Source organism: Myotis lucifugus, unplaced genomic scaffold, assembly GCF_000147115.1.
Source record: "Myotis lucifugus unplaced genomic scaffold, Myoluc2.0 scaffold_62, whole genome shotgun sequence".
Taxonomy (NCBI): Eukaryota; Metazoa; Chordata; class Mammalia; order Chiroptera; family Vespertilionidae; genus Myotis; species Myotis lucifugus.
In genome coordinates, this window is record NW_005871110.1 from 5,749,711 (window position 1) to 5,773,823 (window position 24,113).

General features: G+C 38.6%; 1 protein-coding gene across 1 annotated transcript in view; it reads right to left on the reverse strand.

Moving 5' to 3' along the window:
- CTNNA3 (catenin alpha 3) overlaps positions 1 to 24,113 on the reverse strand; it is a 1,251,491-nt gene that overhangs the window by 1,190,716 nt on the left and 36,662 nt on the right. Inside the window, exon 4 of the mRNA XM_006089723.3 lies at positions 1,888 to 2,054. Within this exon, the coding sequence (XP_006089785.1) occupies positions 1,888 to 2,054 (167 nt within the window). The remainder of the gene's footprint in view (positions 1 to 1,887; positions 2,055 to 24,113) is intronic.

A 24,113-nucleotide genomic window follows, 5' to 3' on the forward strand; every position in this document is an offset into this window, starting at 1 on the left:
TTTAAATAGAAATCATAGTCATAGAGTTGTTATGAGGACGGAATTAAAGGAGATAATCCAGCACAGTGCTTCGCACATTATAAAAATTCAATAAATATAAACTACAATTTTTATCCTAAAAAAATGCTCTCTTTGATTTACCATTACTTCCCACTTCATTTAAATGACATGATGTGTGTGAATTGCCTAGTACTGGACCTAGTAGTTAGTGGCATTCAAGTAAAGTGGTAGTGAAGGTGCTTGGAGTCTTTGTAAATATAGTCATCTCCTAATTGATAATACAGGTGGAAATTTTTACCTCAGAGAAGCCTTTCAGTCTTCCCTATCTCAATAAATTTAGAATATAAAATATAAATAGGCCTAGCTGGTTGCTCAGTGGTTAGAGCATTGGCCTGCAGACTGAAGGGTCTCAGGTTCGATTCCAGTCAAAGGCATGTACCTCGCTTGCAGGTTCGATCCTGGCCCCGTCAGGGCACTTGCAGGAGGCAACCAATTGATGTGTTTCTCTCACATCAATGTTTATCTCTCTCTGTCTCTCCCTCTCCCTTCCACTCTCTCTAAAAATCAGTGGGAAAAAATATCCTCGGTTGAAGAATAACAACAACTAAAAATAAAATATAATATAAACAAATATTGCATCACTGGAACTAGAAATTTCCTGGCACTTAATCATGCCTACTTATTTCTTGGTTACAGCATTTATTAGTGTCTACATTCTCATATGGGGGGGAGTTGGTACGACTCAGAAATGTTTAGGGACTTTTTTTAAAGGTATTCAATAAACCAATAACCAAGGAACAAGAAACATTGCTCAATTATCTCACCTACAAATCCACCAGTAGATAGCTCCTGGTGATAAAAACTACTCCCTTTCCTTAAAAGCTACTTAAACAACAAAACGAAGTACCGAATTGCTTTTTTGCAGTAATAAAGCTATAAAAAGAAAGGCATATGAAAGTAAAAAGGGGAGATCTCTCTAGTTTGGGTTAAAATAAACATTAGGGAGTAAAATAAAGATGCAAAGGTTTAGCTTAACCTTTAGAAGAAAGGATTTTGACAAAAAGGTCAATCAGACAAAGCCATCATTTGTTTAATAGAGTAGTGATATTACAGTCACCAGGCAAATGTATTTAGGAACAGAAGAGTGGGGGTCCTTTTTAAAGCAGAAGATCAAGCTGAGATTCCAAGAGGTTCTTTACATCCTTCTCATTTGGATACTATTAGTGAGTTGACTTGATCAAACTAAATTTAAAAAGCCTTTAATAAAATTCTCTTTCTACTAAACCTTCATGAATGGGTTTGTCAAGCAAAAGAAAGCAAGCAGGTATCTTGCTTCCTTTCCAGTCACTGAGTTAAAATATATTCTCTACACATATTAAATCCATTTGTACATTTTCATAATGGATTACTGCAGGTATCACAGATACCTGTCAACATGCACCGTTTATCTTGAATCAAGAGGATCTGGCAAAGTAATATTCACTTACAAACTAGGATAAACGTCAACTGTCTTCTTAAGTTTTAAAGTTTCTTTTTCCACTTACTTATATTTATACATATTATTTACTTTACCTCTATAATTATGTTATTATACACATGAATTTACAGAGGACATCATAATTTAAGTGGTCAATAGCCTAGAATTTTCTCCTAGCCATTTCCTCATGTATAAGCCATCTTCTGCTGTTGAGTTTCCACTGGCTTTATTCTTTTGGCTTTGTTCTTTTGAAATATACATTTGTTTCAAAGCTCAACTCAGTCAGCTTCTGGTGGGTGACATTAAGAAATGAGGGTGAGGCCAGAATGTGCTAAGACGGAGGCCAGGTTCAGAGAATGGAATTGGAAGGGAGAGCAATGCCAAGGGAAACGAAGCCATCTTTTACTCACAGCTGACACGTGCTGCAGCAGACACATGACATCAATCATGTCTGCCAGGATGAGGAGTCTGGTAACGGCAGCCAGCAGGGCACGGGCAGCTTGAACCACAGCCTCCCTTTTGGGGAGGTAGCAGGGGTCATCTGCAAATCTCTCCGCTGATACTTTCAGAGCTTCGCCTGAAAAACACAGCCCCAAGTAAGTCATGCGTGAGGTTTCAGCTATGCCTGTGTCAGCATTTACCATCCAGCCTGACCCCAAGCACATTCCATGACTAAGCATAATATTAAAGTACTGTCCACTGACACTGGAGCACTGTCTCATTAAATAAACAATGCAGTTTCAAACTGACATTTGTGTTTGACAAATGCTCTGTCATTTAAGAAGCAGGATACCATTTTCCTGCAAGAAAATTGTGCTCAATTGACTAACAACGTCTAGTAAAATTGCTGTCAACTTCTGCATTTGCTGAATCTCATTTCTCTGAAAGCTTTCATTACTAAGGCTTCAATTGGATACAATCTTGTGTATCAGAATAAGGTAAACCTACATTGAGTTACCCTCCAATTCAATGGATGTTAGATTAAGATAAGACAGCAACCCTCTGATAAAAGTTTAACACGGGCATTTTTATCCTAAACTGTCAATATAATAAATAAATCATATCCCAAACCTAGACACAAAAATAATATTTCATAGTATATAACTAGTAAATAAATCTGTCCACTATTATTACAACTTTTCCATTAAAATGCACTTTATTATAAAAGCAATGTATACTCATTCTTTTTGGGGGGGTCAAGAAAGAGCTGATTGAATTGTCTTTATTAAACTAGAGGCCTGATGCACAAAATTCGTGCAAAAGTAGGCCTTCCTTCCCCCAGCTGCCGGCACCAGCTTCCCTCTGGCTGCCGGCAGGCACCTGGAACCCAAGCTTCCCTCACAGCCCCAGCTTCGTCCATAAAGTTGTCCGGAAAGACATCTGGTCTAATTAGCACAATACACTTTTATTATTATAGATGGGATATCCAAGGCCATTACATTGAGGAGGGGTAGGGGCAGGGAGGGAACAGGGCTACTTGCTGCTCACACTATATACAGATGCAAGCAAGAGGGTGTGGGGGGCGAGAGCTCCCTGCTCCCTCCCTCCACCAGGGAAGGGCAGAAGCTAGAAGAGATCAGGGTTGGAAAGGGGGAGATGTTTAGGGGTAGAGGAATCATTAACGTGCTTTCAGAAAATGAGGAAATGGTCCCTGCCCCTGGAGTTCATTCATTTTTAAAAGTGCACAATTCAGCCCTGGCCAGTGTGGCTCCGTTGGTTAAAGCATCATCCCATACACCAAAAGGTGATGGTTTTGATTTCAGGTCAGGGCACATACCCAGGTCGCAGGTTGGATCCCCAGTTGGGGCACATGCAGGAGGCAACTGTTTATCTCTCATATTGATGTTTCTCTCTCTCCCTTCCTCTCTCTGAAATCAATAAAATATACTTTTAATTCAAAAATCAACAACATAATTGCTTAAGAACTACCACATCCAGTGTTTAAGTTTTTCAATTTAAGCTTGTGTTATAAAAGCAATATGTGCTCGTTGGTTTTAAATTATTCACCATACTTAAGAGTACAGAGTGAACATTTTTTTCAGTCTCCATACGAATCCCCCAAAACACCCATTAAGTTCTTGTCTACCTGTCCAGAAATGTTTCCATATTTTGTGTGTGTGCATATGTGTGTAGATATGTGTATTTATATGTATATATTTATATTTGTTTTACATGTGTATATTTTATTAATATATTCATATATTCAAACACATTTATATGAACATATTTTAGAGAGATTTTATGTCACAAGAAAACATAGATATTTGTTATAAATGGACCATATAGAAGATAGAGACAGAGATTCTTTACATAAATGGTATACTATAAAAACTTTCAACAATTTCCTCATTTTCCTTACCAAATTATTTTCTTTTCACATTAGAATACAGATGACCAGGAGCCATACAGCACAGTAATTAACAGTGTGGGCTGTGAAGCCATTCTGCTTGTGTCTCTGTCCTACCACCTTGGACAAGTCATTTAACCTCTGTAAATGAAGCTAATAATAATAATACCTACAATTTAATGAGCATAAGTAAGAGCAGTGCTTAGTACTTAGTGAAGACTGATTAGTTGGTATTATTCTTATTAATACTTGACTAAGGTCACATTTTACTGATATACTTATTTTACCGGGCACACAATCATTTCCAACTTTTTTCTGCTTAAACAATGCTACAACAACAACCATGAGCCCTAGCCAGTTTGTCTCAGTGGATAGAGTGTCAGCCTGCGGACCAAAGGGTCTGGGGTTCGATTCTGGTCATGGGCACATACATTGGTTGCAGGCTCCTCCCTGGTCAGGGCTCATGCAGGAGGCAACCAATTAATGTGTTTCTCTCACATTGATGTTTCTCTCTCCCACTCTCCCTAAAAATCAATAGAAAAATATCCTTGGGTGAGGATTAACAACAGCAACAACAAAAAAGAACCACCATGACATATATCTTTGCATATATGATCAAATTTAGCTGTAGGATAAATTCAAAAAAGTAGAATTGCTGAGTCAAAAAGCAAATGAGTTTTAAGTCTCCAAAATACAGCCATCTCACCAACAACATATGAAAGGGCCTATTTTATTCACAGTACTCCATGAATGTATTAGTTTTCACTTATTCATGAACTTTAGCATAAAGAAAATGGAATAAATAATTTTTATTAAACAAAGAATGGTGTTCCTCATAATGGAAAAAGCCTATGAAGAGGGTCTGAGGCGACCTCAGCATGTTAACATATCACATTCAGCTCTCCTAAGCAACTCCATGTAAGGAACTCAGGCTCCTGAACCAGATACTTCTGAGATGAGATTCTACTCCACCACTTCTAGTTTTGAAACTTGGACATTTATTACTTGTAGTATTCTTACCTATAAGAAAAGGATAAAATATTACTTATATGTATTTCATAATATATATTTAGCACAATAGGTGAACATGGAAAGCACTCAAGTATTAGCTGTTATTTTCTCAGGAAATTTCTAGTAGAGATGACAAAATTTCAAGACCAGTAAATGGTGATTTTTATGTCTTTTTCTGAAAGTCAGAATTGCAGCTAGGAGACTGAAAAATTAAAGTGACCTCCAAAATTTAGAGAGCAGATGATTCTGCACAAAAAGTTTATCTTTTCTTGTCACGATTTTGAATTGGAAAGTTGTGATAGCCTGTGTAGAATATTGTCTTTGACTTCATATACTAAAGCTAAATATATATCAAAAAAGAATTGTGTTCTTGACTAACAAGTTGAGATGTTGACCAACTGGCACAAGAGTCATACTCAGAGAAAGATTATTTAAACACTGAACAATAATTACAGTCTTTGTCTCCATTAGGTAATATGAACAGCCAAACAAGTAGCACTATTGGGAGAAACCGTCATTCCTGAAATAAAGATTCAGTACCTAAACTTCCTATTACTGGTCTCACTACCCTCCCTCCCCCACAATTCTCCCAACCCTTTCCGGATGATTCCAGCTCATATCTGGTCCCAATGTAAACATCACTTCTTCTGGGAAGCCTTCGGTCCCCATTGCTAAGGCAGATCCTACAGTAGGATTCTTTGCTTCCTATCACAATCCTCATTATCACTTATTGTAATGATTTGTATCAAAGCCTGTTTTTCTCCTGAATTATATGACTAATGAGAGCAAAAGCTGCATTGGTTCTGGTCACCACAGTATTCCCATGGTCTAAAATAGTGCCTACTCTATTGCCTACATATAATATATTCAATGTGCAAATAAATGTGTTGCTGAATAAATATGTGAATGAACATCTCCAACTTCCCTTTGACAAACATTTGTTGTTCCCTATAAACACAACTCCATCATAGGCATCCAGGATATACAGGTCAATATGAAGCAATTTTACAGCCCAAGTTCACAAATGAGAATCAGCAAATGCTGTGACACAGTAAGCTGGGCTCACGTACAAAATATAAGAGGCACAGAGAGGAACTTCCCACTTCCTGACGTGTCTGAGGACACACAGAGGAATGTTCTAGATAAGAGCAACATGTTCCAGCTATTGACAAAATTAGCTAGTTTATAGAATTTAGCTAGTTCACAGTCTAATTGACTTGTGTCAGCATAAAATGGCTATTTTCCTAATTAACTAGGGGAAAAGGGGTGCAACAAATTTTCTTTCAATCTAGAATATTAGCATTCAGGCTTTATAAATTCTACACATAGGGAGTCTATTATTTTGAAATATCATTCCCATCTTTCTTATAATGCTATTACTTTGACATTTAATGAATAGGAAATTTCACTTTTAAAGTATATACAAATAAACTACACTTACCTTCAAGAAATCCCACTCTCTATATAAAAGCAATTTACTGAAGTCCTTGAAAATACCACAAGAACAAGATTCAGAAAGTTTCCTTCTACTGGATTCCTTCTGTCCCTTTTCTATCAAATATGATCTTTTTAATCTTCAAAAAATTAGGTATGGCCCTGGCTTGTTTGGCTCAGTGGATAGAGCATCAGCCTGAAGGGTCCTGGGTTCAATTCCGGTCAAGGGCACATGCTCAGGTTTCAGGCTTGATCCCCAGTGGGGGGTGTGCAGGAGGCAGCCAATCAATGATTCTCTCTCATCATTGATGTTTCTCTCTCTCTCTCCCTCTCTCTTCCTCTCTCTGAAATCAATTTAAAAAAGAAAAATTCCTCACCTGAGGATATGTTAAAAAAAAAATCAGGTATGAAATGCCCTCTTGAATAAAGTACTATGATATATATTCTACAAAGATTTATATAAGTACATCTTGTACATATGAGTAATACATGAAAACTTATGAATACATAAAAATTTTATATATAAAAACTTATATGATCATATGAATAAACTCTAGAAGTAAAAAAATAAAAGGAAAACTTAGGGCCAAATAGACACATCACAAAATATTACCAACAATAATAAAAGCATAATATGCTAATTAGACTGGACAGCCGGATGACCTTCCAGACAACCTTCTGGACAAAGCCAGGGCTGTGAGGGCTGAGGAAGCCACCGTGGTTGTGAGGGCTGAGGTACTCGCACGAATTTCGTGCATCAGGCCTCTAGTTTGCTTTATAAAAAGATATCTACATGGTTCTTTTAAAGAGAAAGTCCCTTTGCTGCATTTAAAAGTATAGCTCCACTTTCTAAAAGTGATTATATTGTTTATAAATAAGCTTGAAAATCAAAGAAAACACTGTAGAATCAAAACAGCCAGAGACGGGGGAATAACCAAAATGAAAAGGAACAAGAACTAAAAATCAAATTTTCTTTTTTAAATTAACATTATATTTATGGTTCAATTAAGATTTCAGGTACATGTCTCTGGCCACCCTTCTGTGTGTTTTTTAATACACCATATACATGCCATATGCACCAGTGCATATTAATTGATTCAACATATAATAACATGCTCTGGTATAATGGGGTTCCCAGGCTAAGACTGGGCACTAGGGGTTTGATTTTGTTTGTTATTCATTGGGGAACAGCTATTCTGAATTTGAAAGTTCCTAAAAGGTAGGAGCTTGAATTGAACTTTGGAGCCCATAGACTATTTTTTGCAGGGTAGAGGGGAGGATGATGTCAACTAGGTCCTAAATGGAAGGAAGGAAAGAAAAAAAGGAAGGAAGGAGGGAGGAAGGGAGGGAGGAAGAGAGGAAGACCCTTCTTTAAATGTTTGAGACAATTTTCATGGAACAAACATTTTTATGATAAAGGAAACCTTCTCATGGTAGAGGGAAAAGCTAGCAGCTGCTATGTAGACTCAGGCTTGCGAGCTGTAAGGACATCAGCAGGACCTATGGACTCAGAACGTAGCTAAATATGGTTGTCATTTTAAACTATTGGTTGTGTTTTATCCCCCTCTCATTATCTTCAAACTCACGGTTAAGGCTTATTAAAAGTTACAATTTGGCCCTAACGGGTTTGGCTCAATGGATAGAGCGTCGGCCTGTGGACTCAAGGGTCCCGGGTTCAATTCCAGTCAAGGGCATGTACCTTGGTTGCGGGCACATCCCCAGTAGAAGGTGTGCAGGAGGCAGCTGATTGATGTTTCTCTCTCATCGATGTTTATAACTCTCTATCCCACTCCCTTCCTCTGTAAAAAATCAATAAAATATGTTTTTTTTTTAAAAGTTACAATTTGGTTCCTTCCAAGGCAGAGTAATAAAGGCCAGATTTTTTTTCCTATCTGAAATAACAAAAAATGGATAAAATACATTTTTCTCACATGGTTGTGAAGGCACTGGGCATCATGCAATAAAGAGCAGTAATCCCTAGCAGTGAGAAACCAATGGGAGGAGCCCTTTGATAGCCCTAGCTTACTACCTTCAGAGACTTTCCAGGCCACAGACAGGGAGGACACATTAAGGCAGAGCCTGGCAAACTCTTTGAGCTGAAGAGACAAAGCTGAAAATCCAGGGAAATCGTGGCAGCTAAAGTGCACAGGACAGGGATTGGGAAAGAAAACTACAAAGAGAACTCAGAAGATCTTCAGAGGCCCCCCATTGAGTATTCAGGTTACTACTGATCAGCACATACGTATATGGGAAGAAAGTAGCCAGGGCTAGGGAGAGAACTATACAAAGGATTGAGGTAACAGTACTCATACAGGCCTGGGTAGAGGCTTGTTCTCACCACGACTCATGGACATTGGATAGAGTACATACAAGGGCCTTGCCTCAATAGTGGGGAATAATTAGCCCTAGACCAAGCATTGCTCCAGGCCCCCCTTAGCAGTGGTTTTCAAAGGGAGCAGAATTCCCACCTTCAAGGCCAAATCAATATTGAAAAGACAAATAACCCAACTGTTTAAATGGAAAATAATATAAATAGACATTTCTCCAAAGAGGATAGAGAAATAGTCAATAAGCATAGAAAACAAGTTTTCTATCAAAAATGTAATTTAAAGCTTAAGAGTACAAAGGTTTTAGTAAGGCCTTTTGTAGAGTTTATCTTTTGATTGTTTAAAGATGGCACATTTTTTGGTAGTGAAAAGCAAGGGATTAAAAACTTACCTGCATTGGAAAAGAAAAAGAATGTGTACATTGTGTATTGAAAATTGTCACTATAATAACTAGTATTTATGGTGAATAATTATTATAATGATGTACTAAGAAAAAGTTACACTGCCACTAACTTCTCTCCACGAGGAGAATATAAGATCAATAAAAGGGGGCGGGGGGAAGAATGTTGAAAACTCTTGTTTATAACACAGCTGCAAAACCCTAAGCAGAATGTACCTCTCTCGGAAATCCCTGGAAACTATAAAGTTTACTGTGTAGATAAAACAACAAAAAAAATGAGCTATAAAAATTAGTTATCTTTCACACAAAAATTAACAGCAACTTTGTCTTTTCATTTTACTTACCCGCCAGTGTAAATCTAGTCTGAGAAATTTAAGGTTATTAACAAGTAGCAGGTAAAATGGTTTGGGAACTCTTGGATTCTCAGTTCTTTTATCTAAGACAAGGTCAGCAAACTATAGAAAACAAGCCAAATCCAGCTCACCCTGCTTTGTACAACCAACAAGCTAAGGATGGCTTTTACATTTTCAAATGCAGGGGAGGCGGGGGACATCAAATGAATAATTATGACATGAAAATTACATGAAATTCAAATTTCAGTATACATAAATAATTCTTTAGAACACAGCCGTTTTTTATTATCATGCATTTCTTTGGCTGCTTTCTCACCTCAACAACACAGTTGAATAGTTGCAACCTACAGCACATGGCCCACAGAGCCTAAACTATTAGCCCTTCACGGAAAATGTCTGCTAATTATTCATCTGAGATAAAAGAACTAATATACAATTTTTAAAAAAATATTTTTTTAAAGAAAGTACTCCATGAAAAAAAAAATGAAATTCATGCAACTAATAAGTGTCTCCATTGTGATATACATAACTGTGGCTCTAAAAAGCAATTCTTTTTCATTAAATCTTTAGTTGGTTTTCATATCTTAAGCTAAATGTCTGAACCTCGCCTGAAAATCCCCGACAACATATAAAGATTGGTTTATCCCTTAAAAGTATAAAATTTGACCCAGCATTCTTTGGCTACATTATTTATATATGTAATAGTTTTAGCATCTCAGGAATTTTCTATATGCCTGGGTTAGATGGTTCCCTGAAGAAAGTTCAGCCAGCTCCAAATAATACTCCCAGTGTAATACCAAAAGAATTGCATGAATTTTCTTCTCACCCCCAAAGCCTAATTAATAGTGAAGATCTGTATGCAGGCTCAACAGCCAGTTCACCTAGCTTGTTCACTAACTGACTATGAAATCCTGAGCAAGTCATATAATTTTTGGTCTCACTCTCTTCGGTATCAACACAAAGGTTATAGAAACACAATAAAAAAGCAAACAAGTGGAGGCTGTTAGTCCCCAAAGTATTAAATAAAGGTGGAGTTCTTAAAAGGCAACCATTTCCTCACTACCATATTAATATTTTGTCTTTTTATGTGAAGATTTATCATGTCAAAATCAAAGCTATTCCCATGAAACTTCCAATTTCTTAACTGTGCCAATGTTCCTGTTTCAGGCCCTCATCAGCCGTTTGCTATCAGTTACACAGTGTTAGACGTTCAACTGTCCACAGCCGGTGGACTATCAGTAGTGACTCTTAATTCCAAATGCCTCCCTGCAGGAATGGTTGAAACCAATCTTTACTGAACTAGGTAAAGGCCATAAGTGAAGGAAGAAAGAAGAGGTCAAAATATTGGGGGGGGGCAGAGGAGGTAGCAATAAATACTTTTGGGATGTAGGGGGTAAAAGGGTAAAGCCAGGAGGGGAAAAAAGTTAATTCCTTCTTTTGGGTTATCACTGTAGGTTGTGAATATTTGGTGAGGAAGATAAAACAGCAAATCTCACTGAGAGCCTCTAGCATCAAAAAGCAAAGAAAAGCAAGAAGTAAATAGCAACTTGTATAATGTGCTTGCCCAAGGAAAAGGGTAAGAATAAATATTCAAGAATATAATCTAGCAACTCAAAGATTCAATTGATGTTATAGGTCCATGCACATTTAAGTATAATCATTTCTAACTTCATAGTTTCTTATAGTGTTTTTTCTAGTTTTTGTTAGTAGTTAGACCACAACTGGCCAAATATATGAGATGATTTAGAATAACGGTTGCTATTTTCATGCAGTACTATTTTTAAGTATATTATTCATTGAAATTTTCTTTCTCTGGTCCTTTTTAACCCCATTTTCTTTAGCAGTAATTCATTTTTCATTGCCAGAAACTTCTCTCGTTCTGTGATACTGAATTCTCACTGATTTGGGGACACTAGTGTGCCTCTTGCTTTTTTCATATAACCATGATCACAATTTGAGCATGATTTTAATATACTGTGTGTGAGAGAGATAAAGGCAATTTTGCCCTAAGAACATGCTCTTCAACTGACTTCACTAACTCCTTTCTCTGCATAATGACTCCTCAGATACTCAAATGCACTATCTTCTACAATCCTTTGTAACTAAAACTCTTAGCTTCTACAATCCTTTGTAACTAAACCTCTTAGATTTATATTTTACAATATTTTATTATATGGGAAATTTAATTCATTTACCTGATATTTAAAAGTCAAGCCAGCTTTTTTTTAAAATACATTTTTACTGATTTCAGAGAGGAAAGGAAAGGGAGAGAGAGAGAAAAAAAACATCAATGATGAGAGAGAATCATTGATTGGCTGCCTCCTGCTGGCTCCACATTGGCTGCCTCCTGCTGGCTCCACACTGGACCAGAATTGAACCCAGGACCCTTCAGTCTACAGGCCAATGCTCTATCCACTGAGCCAAACCAGCTATGGCATGATCTTAGTTAACTTGGGTATTCCCTTAAGAGAGAATTCTTTTGGCCTATGCATCAGACAGAAATCAAAGTTGCAAATACAGAATCCACTCTCACTAATTTGAAAGGAAAGGGATTTCTTCTGTGCTATTATTTACAAGTTTCCATGAGGCCCTTAAAAGCCAGGCTTGAATGTTACTCAGGCAAAAACAACATCAACCAAGAAACATTTTTAATAACACCACAGTTATATTTTAGCATAAACCTGCTACTGCTACCATTTATTGCTCAACACCTATCATACTAAGAGCCAGACTGGAGAACCTCTGCCGGGCCACCCTTCTCACCTGCTAAAAGGGCCTGGGAAATGTTGTTTTTCTTTTTCCGACCTCTTCAGTACTGGAGGACACACTAGATGGACCAATCCCTAGTATCTATCAAAACTATTATACCGATTAAAGCACTTAGTCTGGCTGGTGTGGCTCAATGGTTGAGCATTGACCCATGAACCAAGAGGTTACCAGTTCAATTCCCAATCAGGGCACATCCTGGGGTTGTGGGCTCAATCCCCAGTAGCGGGTGTGCAGGAGGCAGCCAATCAGTGATGTTTCTCTCTCATTGATGTTTATATTTCTCTATCCCTCTCCCTACCTCTCTAAAAGTCAGTAAAAACATACATTACTAGTAAAAATAAATAAATAAAATAAAAAACAAAGAATTGTGTGATACGACGTATTTCTCTCTCTCCCTCTCTCAATTCCATCACTCATAAAATTAAGATAATAATATCTATCCTATTTCCTCACACAGATCATTACAAAGATTTTCCCATTGGTATATGTCAAAGTGTTTTAACCCTTTTCGGTCCAACTTGGAGGCTGACTCGACAGACCAGGCGCTAGGAGCAGGTCCAATGTCGAGGCTGAGGTCGACACCGCAAACCGGTTCAACATTCAATCCCGTCAATTAATTTGGACCAGACTGTTTGAATTCCAAAAATAAAATTGGACCGCAAAGGGTTAAAAAGCATGAAACTATCTATCTATATATATAAAAGCCTAAGAGACCGTTAAGCCCAGTCGACCAAACGACTGGTCGACCAGTTGCTATGATGTGCACTGACCACCAGCAGGGAGACACTCAACACAGGAGCTGCCCCTGGTGGTCAGTGTGCTCCCACAGCCAAGCTCCAGCAGCCAGCCAACCTCCCGCAGGCCCTCTCCCCAACCAGCTGGCCCCGATCACCGATAGGCCCTGATCACCGGACGGGCCAAGGGACCCCACCCATGCACGAATCTGTGCACTAGGCCTCTAATATAAATATAAAGCAACATTTTAAAAAAAAATTATTTCAGAGAGGAAGGGAGAAGGAGGGAGGGAAGGAGAGAGAGAGAGGAAACATCAGTGATGAGAGTCATTGATCAGCTGCCTCCTGCATGCCCCACACTGGGGTTGAGCTCAAAACCCAGGCATATGCCCTGATTGGGACTTGAACCATGACCTCCTGGTTCATAGATCAACACTCAACCACTGAGCCACACCGGCTGGGTTAAAGCAGCATTATTATAAAATTACTAATTATTTGAAAGCTTAACATGTGTCATTCATGGAACTAACACATTTAAATTTAATACAACAATTATAGTAGAGGAATAGGGGAGGATCTTTACTGCACAATATTGACTCCTTTCATTATTTGTTATATGTTATTATTTAAATTCCCAGACACTTTACATTATTCATCTATTTACTTAGGTCAAATGACTCTCAAGCTCAATGCTTGAAATTAAACCAGAAATGTAAAAGAATTATTTTTTATAGAATCCTGCCCAGAAAATGGCCTTCAGTAGTTCCATACTTTTTAATAATTAAACCTAGACAGCAAAACTATATTCATAACACTCAATTGCTTAAGAACTTAAGAGTTGTTCCCTAATCCCTAAGATATCAAATGCAATCTTTTCTCTTTCAAGGCAATTGTATCTCTGTCTCTGAGAATTTTTTTTTTTTTGCTGAACTTTTCCCTTCCCTTTAATGCCAATGAATTGATTCTATCCCAATCCCATCACTATCTGTACACCAACTCCGAACAACTTCATGATAAACACATTGATCCAAAAGGTGTCAGAGAGTATCATGGCTTTTAATCATAATGTTCTCCTAGGGACACATAAGCCAGAAGGCTCTTTCAAGAAAAATCAAAATTATTGATAATTGTCTAGCACTTAGGTAACTCAAAAATAAGCATTCATACAGGTATGCAAAATGTTGCCATTTCTGTGTAATGAGTTTCACGCTTAACTGCACAAGACAGACACCTAATAAAATATTACATGGAATGAACAGCCTTTGAGCAGTTCCAACATTTATGACCGTTTTAAGGGGATAACCAAAAAGGAGATGAGAGGAGGTAGCCAAAGACATAAAGAGGAAAAAATCAGGACTGTGTGGTGCTCCATTATTCCAGGAAACAGTATTTCATAAGAAAATAATCAACTGTGTCAAATAAAAGTCTGTAAAGTGCTTGTGACAGATGCTAAGTCCAGTTTATACACGATGAATGTAATGCCAAAATAGGCAAGTGAAACCACCTAGTCAGTGACTGAAGCAGTGGTGCTGAGCCCAGTATCCTTCTCACTGGCAAGAAGGGAATGTGTCCAGCTTCCAACATTCCCAGGAATGCCCATTATCTGCGGGAGTGATTTGAGCATGAATATTTATGTGTCAATGTAGAAAAATGATTGGGAATCACTCGGTTATGTAATGGAGCTTTGAATGATAACTAAACATTGTCACCAAAGTAGTTATAATTAAAGTCCTGAGAAAGCAAAAGCTTCTCAAGGAAAGGAGAGAAGAGATGACGGAGCCACAACTAAGGCTTAAGAAAATTACAGGAGACCAAGAACAAGCGGTCCACCAAGAAAGAGAAGGAGTGTGTGGGGACAGGACAATGTAGTGCACAGTGTCCTAAAAGAGAAGGGGATAACGTTTCAAGGTGAACAAATAAATGCCAAATGCAGCAAAGGATTTTAACAGAATTAAAATTATGCAAAAGTAATTGAGTTAAACAATAAATAGGCCAAAGCAGAATAATAGATACGGTAAAATAGAATCAGGAGTTTAAGAAGAGAGTAAACTGAAAGGAAATTGAATTTTTATTAAATATTTGCCACAATCATCAAGCAGGGATGAGCTCATCTGTGTGAAGAAAAAAAAACAGTAAAAAGGAATATGAATGATCAGCCCAGAGGAAGAAAGATAATTGTAGAATAAGAGTCTCTTAAGAAAGGAGGAGAGATGACCTCAGGTTCAGGTCATTATTGGAAAGAGCACCACTTCCTTAGAAACTGAAGGAAGAGAAGAAAGAGTCAAGGACAGAAATTCTAAAGATTCTTACTCCTGGCCCTGAGAAATGGCCGACATCTTAAGGCCCTCTAGCATATGCAGCAAAACAATGTTCAGATCTATCTTCTGTGAGCATAAACTTTAGATCGGTTGTCAGCCTTACACCTACTTACTGTTACCTTTGCACACATGTATGAAATGGCTATAGCATGGTGCCATCTCTACAGTCAGGGCGGAGAGCAAAGCCATGGCTAAGATATAAATCACACCTTTGATTTCAGATGCTTTACCAGCTGAGATTTGAGACAACGTTCCAGTTTCTTGGGCCCATCAATTTCAAATCAATCTGTTAACATCCATTAAATCTTTCCTCCTGTCTTTGAGTTACACATCAAAGTAAATGGTATATGGCTTACAAAATTTCTCATACTTTCAAAATTGACATTATTGTTATTTCTCAAGTCATCCTATCATAGGTCCAACATATCAAGTGACTGAAATTGAGAGGACAGCACACACACGTTAAATCCTTCCAAACTGCCCACCCAACACTACAAGACGGGCTACACTGAAGAGTCACTGGGCTTGGCACGCGCGCTGTAAGAAAAGCCTACTGCAGAATTTTCCAGTGAACACTAACGGAGGCTGTGTTGAGTGTTCTCCAGCAATTAGTAGTTTACAAGCAATGTAGCTAATTAGCTCATCAGTCTTCACTGGAAGTGTTTTCACAAACATTCTGCCAGCTACAAGGTGCAACGCATGCATGTTAAAACGTGTTAAAACAAGAGTTCATCATCCCCTTTCAAATGAATGAACTACATCTCCTGAGCACACTGTACTTGGTTGAAAAGATTATTACATTTGTAACTTTATGCTTATCTAAGAATACTCTTGAGATGTAATAGCAGTTAAATACACACACCATCAACACAGCAATGGATGGAAATAACAGGGGAACCATAGAAAGGCTGTAATTAGTGGTAAATAGCAAACATTTTATGCAAGTCCTAACTGCAATGTTGTGGAGCAGAGAAGACAGAGCCAACCTGTCACTTAGGGATGGCTAACTAAAAATGAACTGCTATTTTCCTTTATAAATAAATGTTCGGTACAGCTGAGTTTCAATAGGTAAGATCTTTCAATTCAGGTGACCCAAAATGGGCACCAGTAAACTTTTTAAATCTTTATTCTCCTTTGGACACAATTTATTTTCTTGTACCAAGTAAAAATGCACTGAATAATCAGAGAGGCAATAGGTAACATCTTAAAGGTTCAATATTAGAAATTCTATAATGGCACTTCTTGTTTAAGTAAGTACCCAAGTGTACTGATAGGAAGATTAATTACACTTCTGAGTTACCATTTTCCAGGAATAATCGTTTCTAGAGGTAATCGTTTTCTCTGACTAATATGGATGACAGTGAGTCTAATTCCTTTGGGGGGAAAAAAGTCTATAAACCTAGGTAGGGTCTTGCAAATCATTAAGGTGAAAAACTATAGAAAGAGGAACAAATTTTTAAAATACCCTGAATACATGTATTATGCACATGAGGAATGTGCACATTTTCTTAATACAAACGTTTACTTCTCACCAGGGAAGGAGAGAGTCCCCTAGCTACTAGCTGCATCACCCGCCCTGCTAGAAATACTCCCGAGCCATGCAAAGTGGGGCGAGCTGTCAGTTGCTGCTGGGCTAAGCTTCACAGGCATGCAGTTGGGAGGCTCCTGCACACGCAGACTAGATAGCGCAGCATTTCTTTTGGTACAAAATACAACAGCCCCATCTCTGGGAAGGAGAGCTGTAGGTAGAGGGCCACTGATAGATTCAAAAACTCCTCCATCTTCCTAGCCCTCCAAGCGGTTCATGGTAGTCTCGGTGGAGGCCCACAATTACAAATAGAGAAATATTACACTGTGGCAGGATTCCAACAAATTTGCAAGTCCTATCCCACTTGACACACATGAACATGAAGCCTACGGTATGTTTCCAATTGCTGGCTCTGGTGGGCAGAACTCTTCATCAAAATTCCAGCAGGCTTTTTTGTAAAAACTGAGATGATTCCAAAATTTCTAAGGAAATGCAAGAGGCCTCGAACAGACAAATCAAAATATTTTTTATTTCAATACTTACTATGAGGTACAGTAATCAAAACAATGTGCTACTGCTATAAGGAGAGACAGATGAATCAATGAAACAGAAAAAGAGTTCCAAAGTATATTCATGTTGGGGAGCACAAGAGACTTGGTTGGAAAGTAGTAAGACGACGACATTCTGAGAAAAGGGAAGTGTGTGGAAGGCCGCCTGCTCTGTTTATCGGAATTCCGACTTAGGGGAGACTTGGGGGGTATTGAAGGCGGCGCCCCTAATTATTCCTTGACCTTTCCAAACAAGTCTGTGCACATGCAGACCCCCAGGTGTTTACTGGAATCCTTATGCCTAATCCCTGGATACCCTTGCCTAGAGGACAATGTAAATACATGTGTCCTCCCAAGAGTACTCACCCTGCTGATTGTATCTAAAGATAAAAATTCCAATAAAAGCCTAACGAGGCAGGCAATCCAGGCTGCCTGGCTCCTTCGGCCAGGCCGTCCCTTAGCCCTCTCTTTCACAGTGAAACTGTGTCAGGGTAATCCATTCATCCATCATCCAGGGGCTGCTGGTCAGTCCCGGCACACTAAGACATGGTCAATTGATTTTCAATAAAGGTGCAAAAGTGAGTCCATTAAAAAAGTAGAGTTGGGTATGTTCTTTTCTCTCTCTTTTTTTTGAATTTTTATGAGTTTTTTTGAGCTAAAATAAGATCTCAAATGCTTCAGCAAATATCGGTTTTGCAGTTTACTTTTTTCCTAAAGAAACACATGTTAAGTAATGCTAGTTTAACCAATGAAGAAAAAACTTCTATCAAATATATAATTTCCATTACAAACTAGAAGGCTAATATTAAAAAATAGTTGTAGGCCAAAAAGTTTGCTTATATGAATGACAGGCATCATATGATCCCTTTGAAGCACAAAAGCATCGGATGAGATCTTTTGCTCAATTTGTGACATTCTTTATTTGTGAGTTTTCGATAAGTTCATAGAGCTTGACACTCAGTCTTTAGATGAAGGTGTATCCACACTTCTTAATCCAGATTTCCAGATGGGGAGACCACGTAATTCAGAATCTTAGGTGGGATTTATGCTTTACCATGTACCTACCCAGTGTTTCCCAGAAGCGTTAAGAAAGCCGACTGTCCGAGTGGCGTTTGCCATAGCTGAGCTCTAACACTGCTATGTCCCACTTCTGAACGGTGGGGTCTAGAGCAGCGGTTCTCAACCTGTGGGTCGTGACCCCTTTGGGGGTCGAATGACCCTTTCACAGGGGTCGCCTAAGACCATCGGAAAACACATATATAATTACATGTTGTTTTTGTGATTAATCACAAAATTATGTTCAATTTGTAACAATGAAAATACATCCTGCATATCAGATATTTACATTACGATTCATAACAGTAGCAAAATTACAGTTATAAAGTAGCAACGAAAATACTTTTATGGTTGGAGGTCACCACAACATGAGGAACTGTATTAAAGGGTCCGGCATTAGGAAAGTTGAGAGCCACTGGTCTAGAGGAACTTCATCACATTGGAGATGGAAGGCTTTGCTTTTAACAAACACGTCAACTGGTGATCCATGAGGCAAAAGCCATGGCCACCCTTTGAACTGCCACGCAGGCCCCTGCACAATGACGGCCACGACCCGGTCCCAGTCCTGAGGCCTGAGTGTCAGAGGCGGGTCTACGACTCTGCAGGGAACCGTGAGGCTGAGCGCGGTGCCCCTCGGCTGCATCGGGTCTTTTCTTGTCTGAATAGAGTTTCTTCTTCTCGTTGGCAGCCCTGTTTCTTCTTTTCATCCAACGGGACAAATCTCAGGTCCTGCAGAAGGTCCTTTGCATTCAGCCTGGTTATGAAAGAGGTGGTGGCCGCAGGGATCGTGATAATAGGTGTCCGAGAGCCTTTCTTCTGATACGCAATGTGGGAGCCACAGGGGCTGCGTGTGGGACCGGTCGCTGTTCAGGCGCTCGCCCTTCTTCTCTGGCTTCCACAGACTGAAGCATTGCACAAATATCCTTGGAAAGGTCTTTCCCGTGCTCTGTAGGATAGTTGTCCGTGTCCTCCACACTCTCTGCTGACAATATCCCGGGTCACATCTACCTCAGCGCCCACAAAGCTCCTCTGTGTGAGAGCGGTGATGTGATCATCTAAGGCGGTCTTGATGGTAGATCTTGTCTTAGCCATAATTTTGGCTTTGATTGCAGCAATTTTTTCCACTGACACAGCTTCAGACAAAGACCTAATCTGTCCAATCTGTACAATCCCTTCTTTGTGACCCTCCATGTGGGCAGCCCATCTCTCTTTATTAAGGTGCACAAACTTTTTATTCTCAACATTAATTTTTTAAAATATATTTTATTGATTTTTTACAGAGAGGAAGGGAGAGGGATAGAGATTGAGAAACATCGATGGGAGAGAAACATCGATCAGCTGCCTCCTGCACACCCCCCACTGGGGATGTGCCCGCAACCAAGGCACATGCCCTTGACCAGAATCGAACTTGGGACCCTTCAGTCCACAGGCCGACACTCTATCCACTGAGCCAAACCGGTCAGGGCAACATTAATTTTTAATAACAGTAGATAAATAAGATACAAAATAAACACCAATCTCAGATTTATGCTGAACTGTCCTATGTTAAAGTAGGGATATGACAACATAAACTTGGACATTTTTGAAGTGGGTAAGAATTAGATCTATTTGCATTGCTGCTTTAATTTCATACCAGCCTGAATCTAGATACCATGCAGATATCCATAGTACTTGACACTTCAATTCAGTTACTCTCCCACCAGGATTATTTCCAAGATGCTAACTTAATGCAGTATCCTAGTGGATTTTGGTAGTTCAGAAAATCCAGTGAGCTCTTAAAAGTCTATGTTCTCATGTCAAAGGTTTTTAACTAGTTTTTTTCACAGACCCTGTCCTCCCTGTCAGTATTATTTACACAATGTTCTTAGAAGAGGCTGGAGGATGGTGGCAATCCCAGTTCCGAGTAGTCCTACATGCTATCCTTATAATTTTTTGAAGAAACCATCAACTTTAGGTTTTGCTTTTGCAAATTCTACAAAGTGACACCTGCTGGCTACAAACATTCGGTACAAGGAAATTCTACAAGCTCTTACTCCCTCTCCATTCCTCTCTGAAATCAATAAAAATATATATATTTTTTATAAACCTTAAATATAACCAATCGTGTAACTTAGAAGCAATGACTATAGATCAGTGATGGCGAACCTATGACACGCGTGTCAGAGGTGACACGCGAACTCATTTTTTTGGTTGATTTTTCTTTGTTAAATGGCATTTAAATATATAAAATAAATATCAAAAATATAAGTCTTTGTTTTACTATGGTTGCAAATATCAAAAAATTTCTATATGTGACACGGCACCAGAGTTAAGTTAGTGTTTTTCAAAATGCTGACACGCCGAGCTCAAAAGGTTCACCATCACTGCTATAGATTGTAGGGAGTAAAGGCTATACAAAGATAGTATACTATATGCTATAGGTAAAACATGTAATCCAGGCATTACAAACAATCTTAGTAATTCCTAGGTTATTGTTATGGGAATCTTATTAAACTATTTAAACAAAATACCGGATTTCATACTTTGCCACTGTATAGATGTTAAGTACGGGGTAAGCGGTAAGATCAGTAGGAACCACCTTCGCTGCATTGCTGCAGTTGTACCCACTTGTGCCTTTCCTTTCACCATCCTCCCCTAATACTTTCCAGGTCCCATCTTCCCCAGGCAAGTTCTTTAACCAAATGCCCACATTATTTATCATTTCAAGTTTCTAAGTAAAGCCACCAAAGGCAGTAAAACAGAATCCTGTTGTAAGCTGTATAAATTATACTGTCCTCATTAGAAGAAATTTTCTAAATTAGTCTTAAAATTCTTCTTGAAAGTCAGTAAATATAGATATAAATATCCTCTACGTCCAATATTTTTTTCACTTTCCCGAATTCTTTAAACTTATCATTTGCTCTTCATTGGGCCTTCACATTATGCCACTGAACAAAGCCTTTAAAAAAAAATAAGCACAGGAAACTATGTTAAGTACACTTCTAGAATCATACAGAGTTCATTCTCCTGATGCTTCCACTCCACTCTGAGCTAAAATTCCTTCCCAGGTTTGGGGAACTGCGCTCCTCTATCGCTGTCTCTTTATCCAGGGGGTGAGCGCGGCCATGCCCCAAACTCCAGGACCACTTGCACTTTCGCTGCTTCTCCCTAAACTCAGGTGACGGTGGTTTGTTTGGCAGTTTGTCAAAAATAATCAGAATGTAAAGCACTTGGTGATCTTTAACCAAATGTATTTGCTGAATACACAGCATTTGCCACAGACGTGTTTCACAGGTTATAACAGAACACAGTGAGGGATGTACTACATAGTCAGAAGCTGAACAAACTCTTTGAGAACTGTTCTTTCAAATAACTTCTTGTGAGCTAAAAATGTTGACTAACCTTTTTTTAAGAATACCATTTCATGACAATTATTGCAATTATTGTAACCTTCTGAGAATGACCAGCTTCTTCCATATTTATTACCAGGTAGTTTGTGGAAACTGCTATCAAATAGATCCCATTTTCTGGAAGAAACAATATCAGAATAGGATTTGTATTCCAAACCAAAGACACAGCAATGAAACCGTAACTATAAGAGTAATTGCCCATGGCAGCAAAGATAAAACCATTATCAAATTTTATAATATAAAGTGTCAAAATGATGCATCAAATTTTTTACTTCTAACATTTATCAGGTGTCTGTTCTATGTCAGGCACTGCTAACAAAAAATAATAATAATAAAGAAGTGGTACTTGCCACCATCAAGGAATAAAGAGTCTAGATTTACTGAACAAGTAAATCAATGTTTGGTGCCGGCAGGGTTGTTGGGGGGTGAGGGGGGAGGGGGGGCTAAGTTCTATGAAAGAGAGATGCTCAGAATCTCTGGGGACAGAGGAGAGGCGTCTACATCAGCATCGTGGGGTTCAGTAAACACTTCCTGGAAAAGCCGGCTCAGGCTGAGCTGAGCTGCTAAGAAGAATTGGCTGAAAGAGAAGAGCACTCCAGGTGAGGGAACAGCTCTGTAACAGGCGGAAAGCAACGTGGACCATCCAGGACACTGAGAGTTCCTGTTTAGATGAAAGTTTGAGGAGGGACAGACTCAGGAAATGAGAAGGGAGAGCATGGTAGAAGCCAAATTATGAAATGCTGTGAGAGCTACATTTAAAGTTTCAACTTTATGCAGAAAGATAGTCCCCCTAATTCTCCAAAAGCTTCTAAAATGGATTTTAAGCAGGGGAGTAAATGAGTATAATTTCATTTTTTAAAGCTCTATTTGCTTTGGTCTGGGATGAGGCTAATACAGTAATCCTGAATGTGGGAAGGGACATTAGAAATGGAGAGGAGGGAACAGATCTGAGAGGCCAAAGGAGATAGAATTTGTTGAACTTACAAGACTGATTGGAAGGGAGGATGGAATGAGAACGAAGAGCCTAAACTAACTTGGTGACTAAGTGGGAGATGGTACCATGGCCTGGAAGACAGGACAAAGGTGGTTCTGAGGCAGCAGGAAGGAATGACGGGTTCATTTCAAACTACCTTGGACATTATGTTTTCTATGCGTTGTCCAAAGAAGCCCTAGAAAATATAAATCACATGTAAAGGTTATAACAACTAACTCTCCTGTATGAGACCTAAAGTTTATTGTGGCAATTACATTCATTTTCATTATTTAATTAGCAAAGATTTCCTAATTTTCTTAAAGTTATGTTGGGGGTTGGGAGAAGGGAAATGTTTGGACACCCAAAGTCTCTTTTACAAAGCAGATCAGGAAAATTTAAGTTCCTTGTCCTCTCAGAATAGTTCCTTGCAGCAAACTGATATAGAAAATCGTTCTATTGACCAAAGAATATTGAGCCTTTTTTTTAAAATAACCTGCAAATGAGACCTACATTCATTAGAAAACTATTATACTCTCATAAGATATCAAAAGGTGAAATATATTTTCATTATGTAATATTAACACATCATCATGAGTTGTGCATAGTTTGTGCAAACCAAGTTTAGAAACCAGAAAAAGAAAAAAAAAAGAAACTAAATCACCAACTTACACCATACACAAAAACAAACTCAAAATGGCTAAAGGACTTAAATGTAAGACAGGAAACCATAAAAATCCTACAAGACTCGATAGGCAGCAAAATCTCAGACATATGCCGTAGCAATATCTTCACTGATACTGCTCCTAGGGCAATGGAGACTAAGGAGAAAATAAACAAATGGGACTACATCAAAATAAAAAGCTTCTGCACAGCAAAATAAATCATCGACAAAACAACAAGAAAGCCCACTGCATGGGAGAACATATTTGCCAATGTTATCACTGATAAGGGCCTAATCTCCAAAATTTACAGAGAACTCATACAACTTAACAAAAGCAAGATAAACGATCCAATCAAAAAATGGGCAAAGGACCTAAACAGACACTTTTCAAAAGAGGACATTCAGAAAGCCAAGAGACATATGAAAACATGCTCAAAGTCACTAATCATCCGTGAGATGCAAATCAAAACAACAATGAGGTATCATCTCACACCTGTCAGAATGGCTATCATCAAGAAATAAACAAATGACAAGTGCTGGAGAGGATGTGGAGAAAAAGGAACCCTTCTGCACTGCTGGTGGGAATGCAGACTGGTGCAGCCACTGTGGAGAACAGTATGGAGTTTCCTCAAAAAGTTAAAAATGGAACTCCCATTTGACCCAGTGGTCCCACTGCTAGGAATATATCCCAAGAAACCAGAAACACCAATCAGAAAGGATATATGCACCCCTATGTTCATAGCAGCACAATTTATAATAGTAAGATTTGGAAACAACCTAAGTGCCCA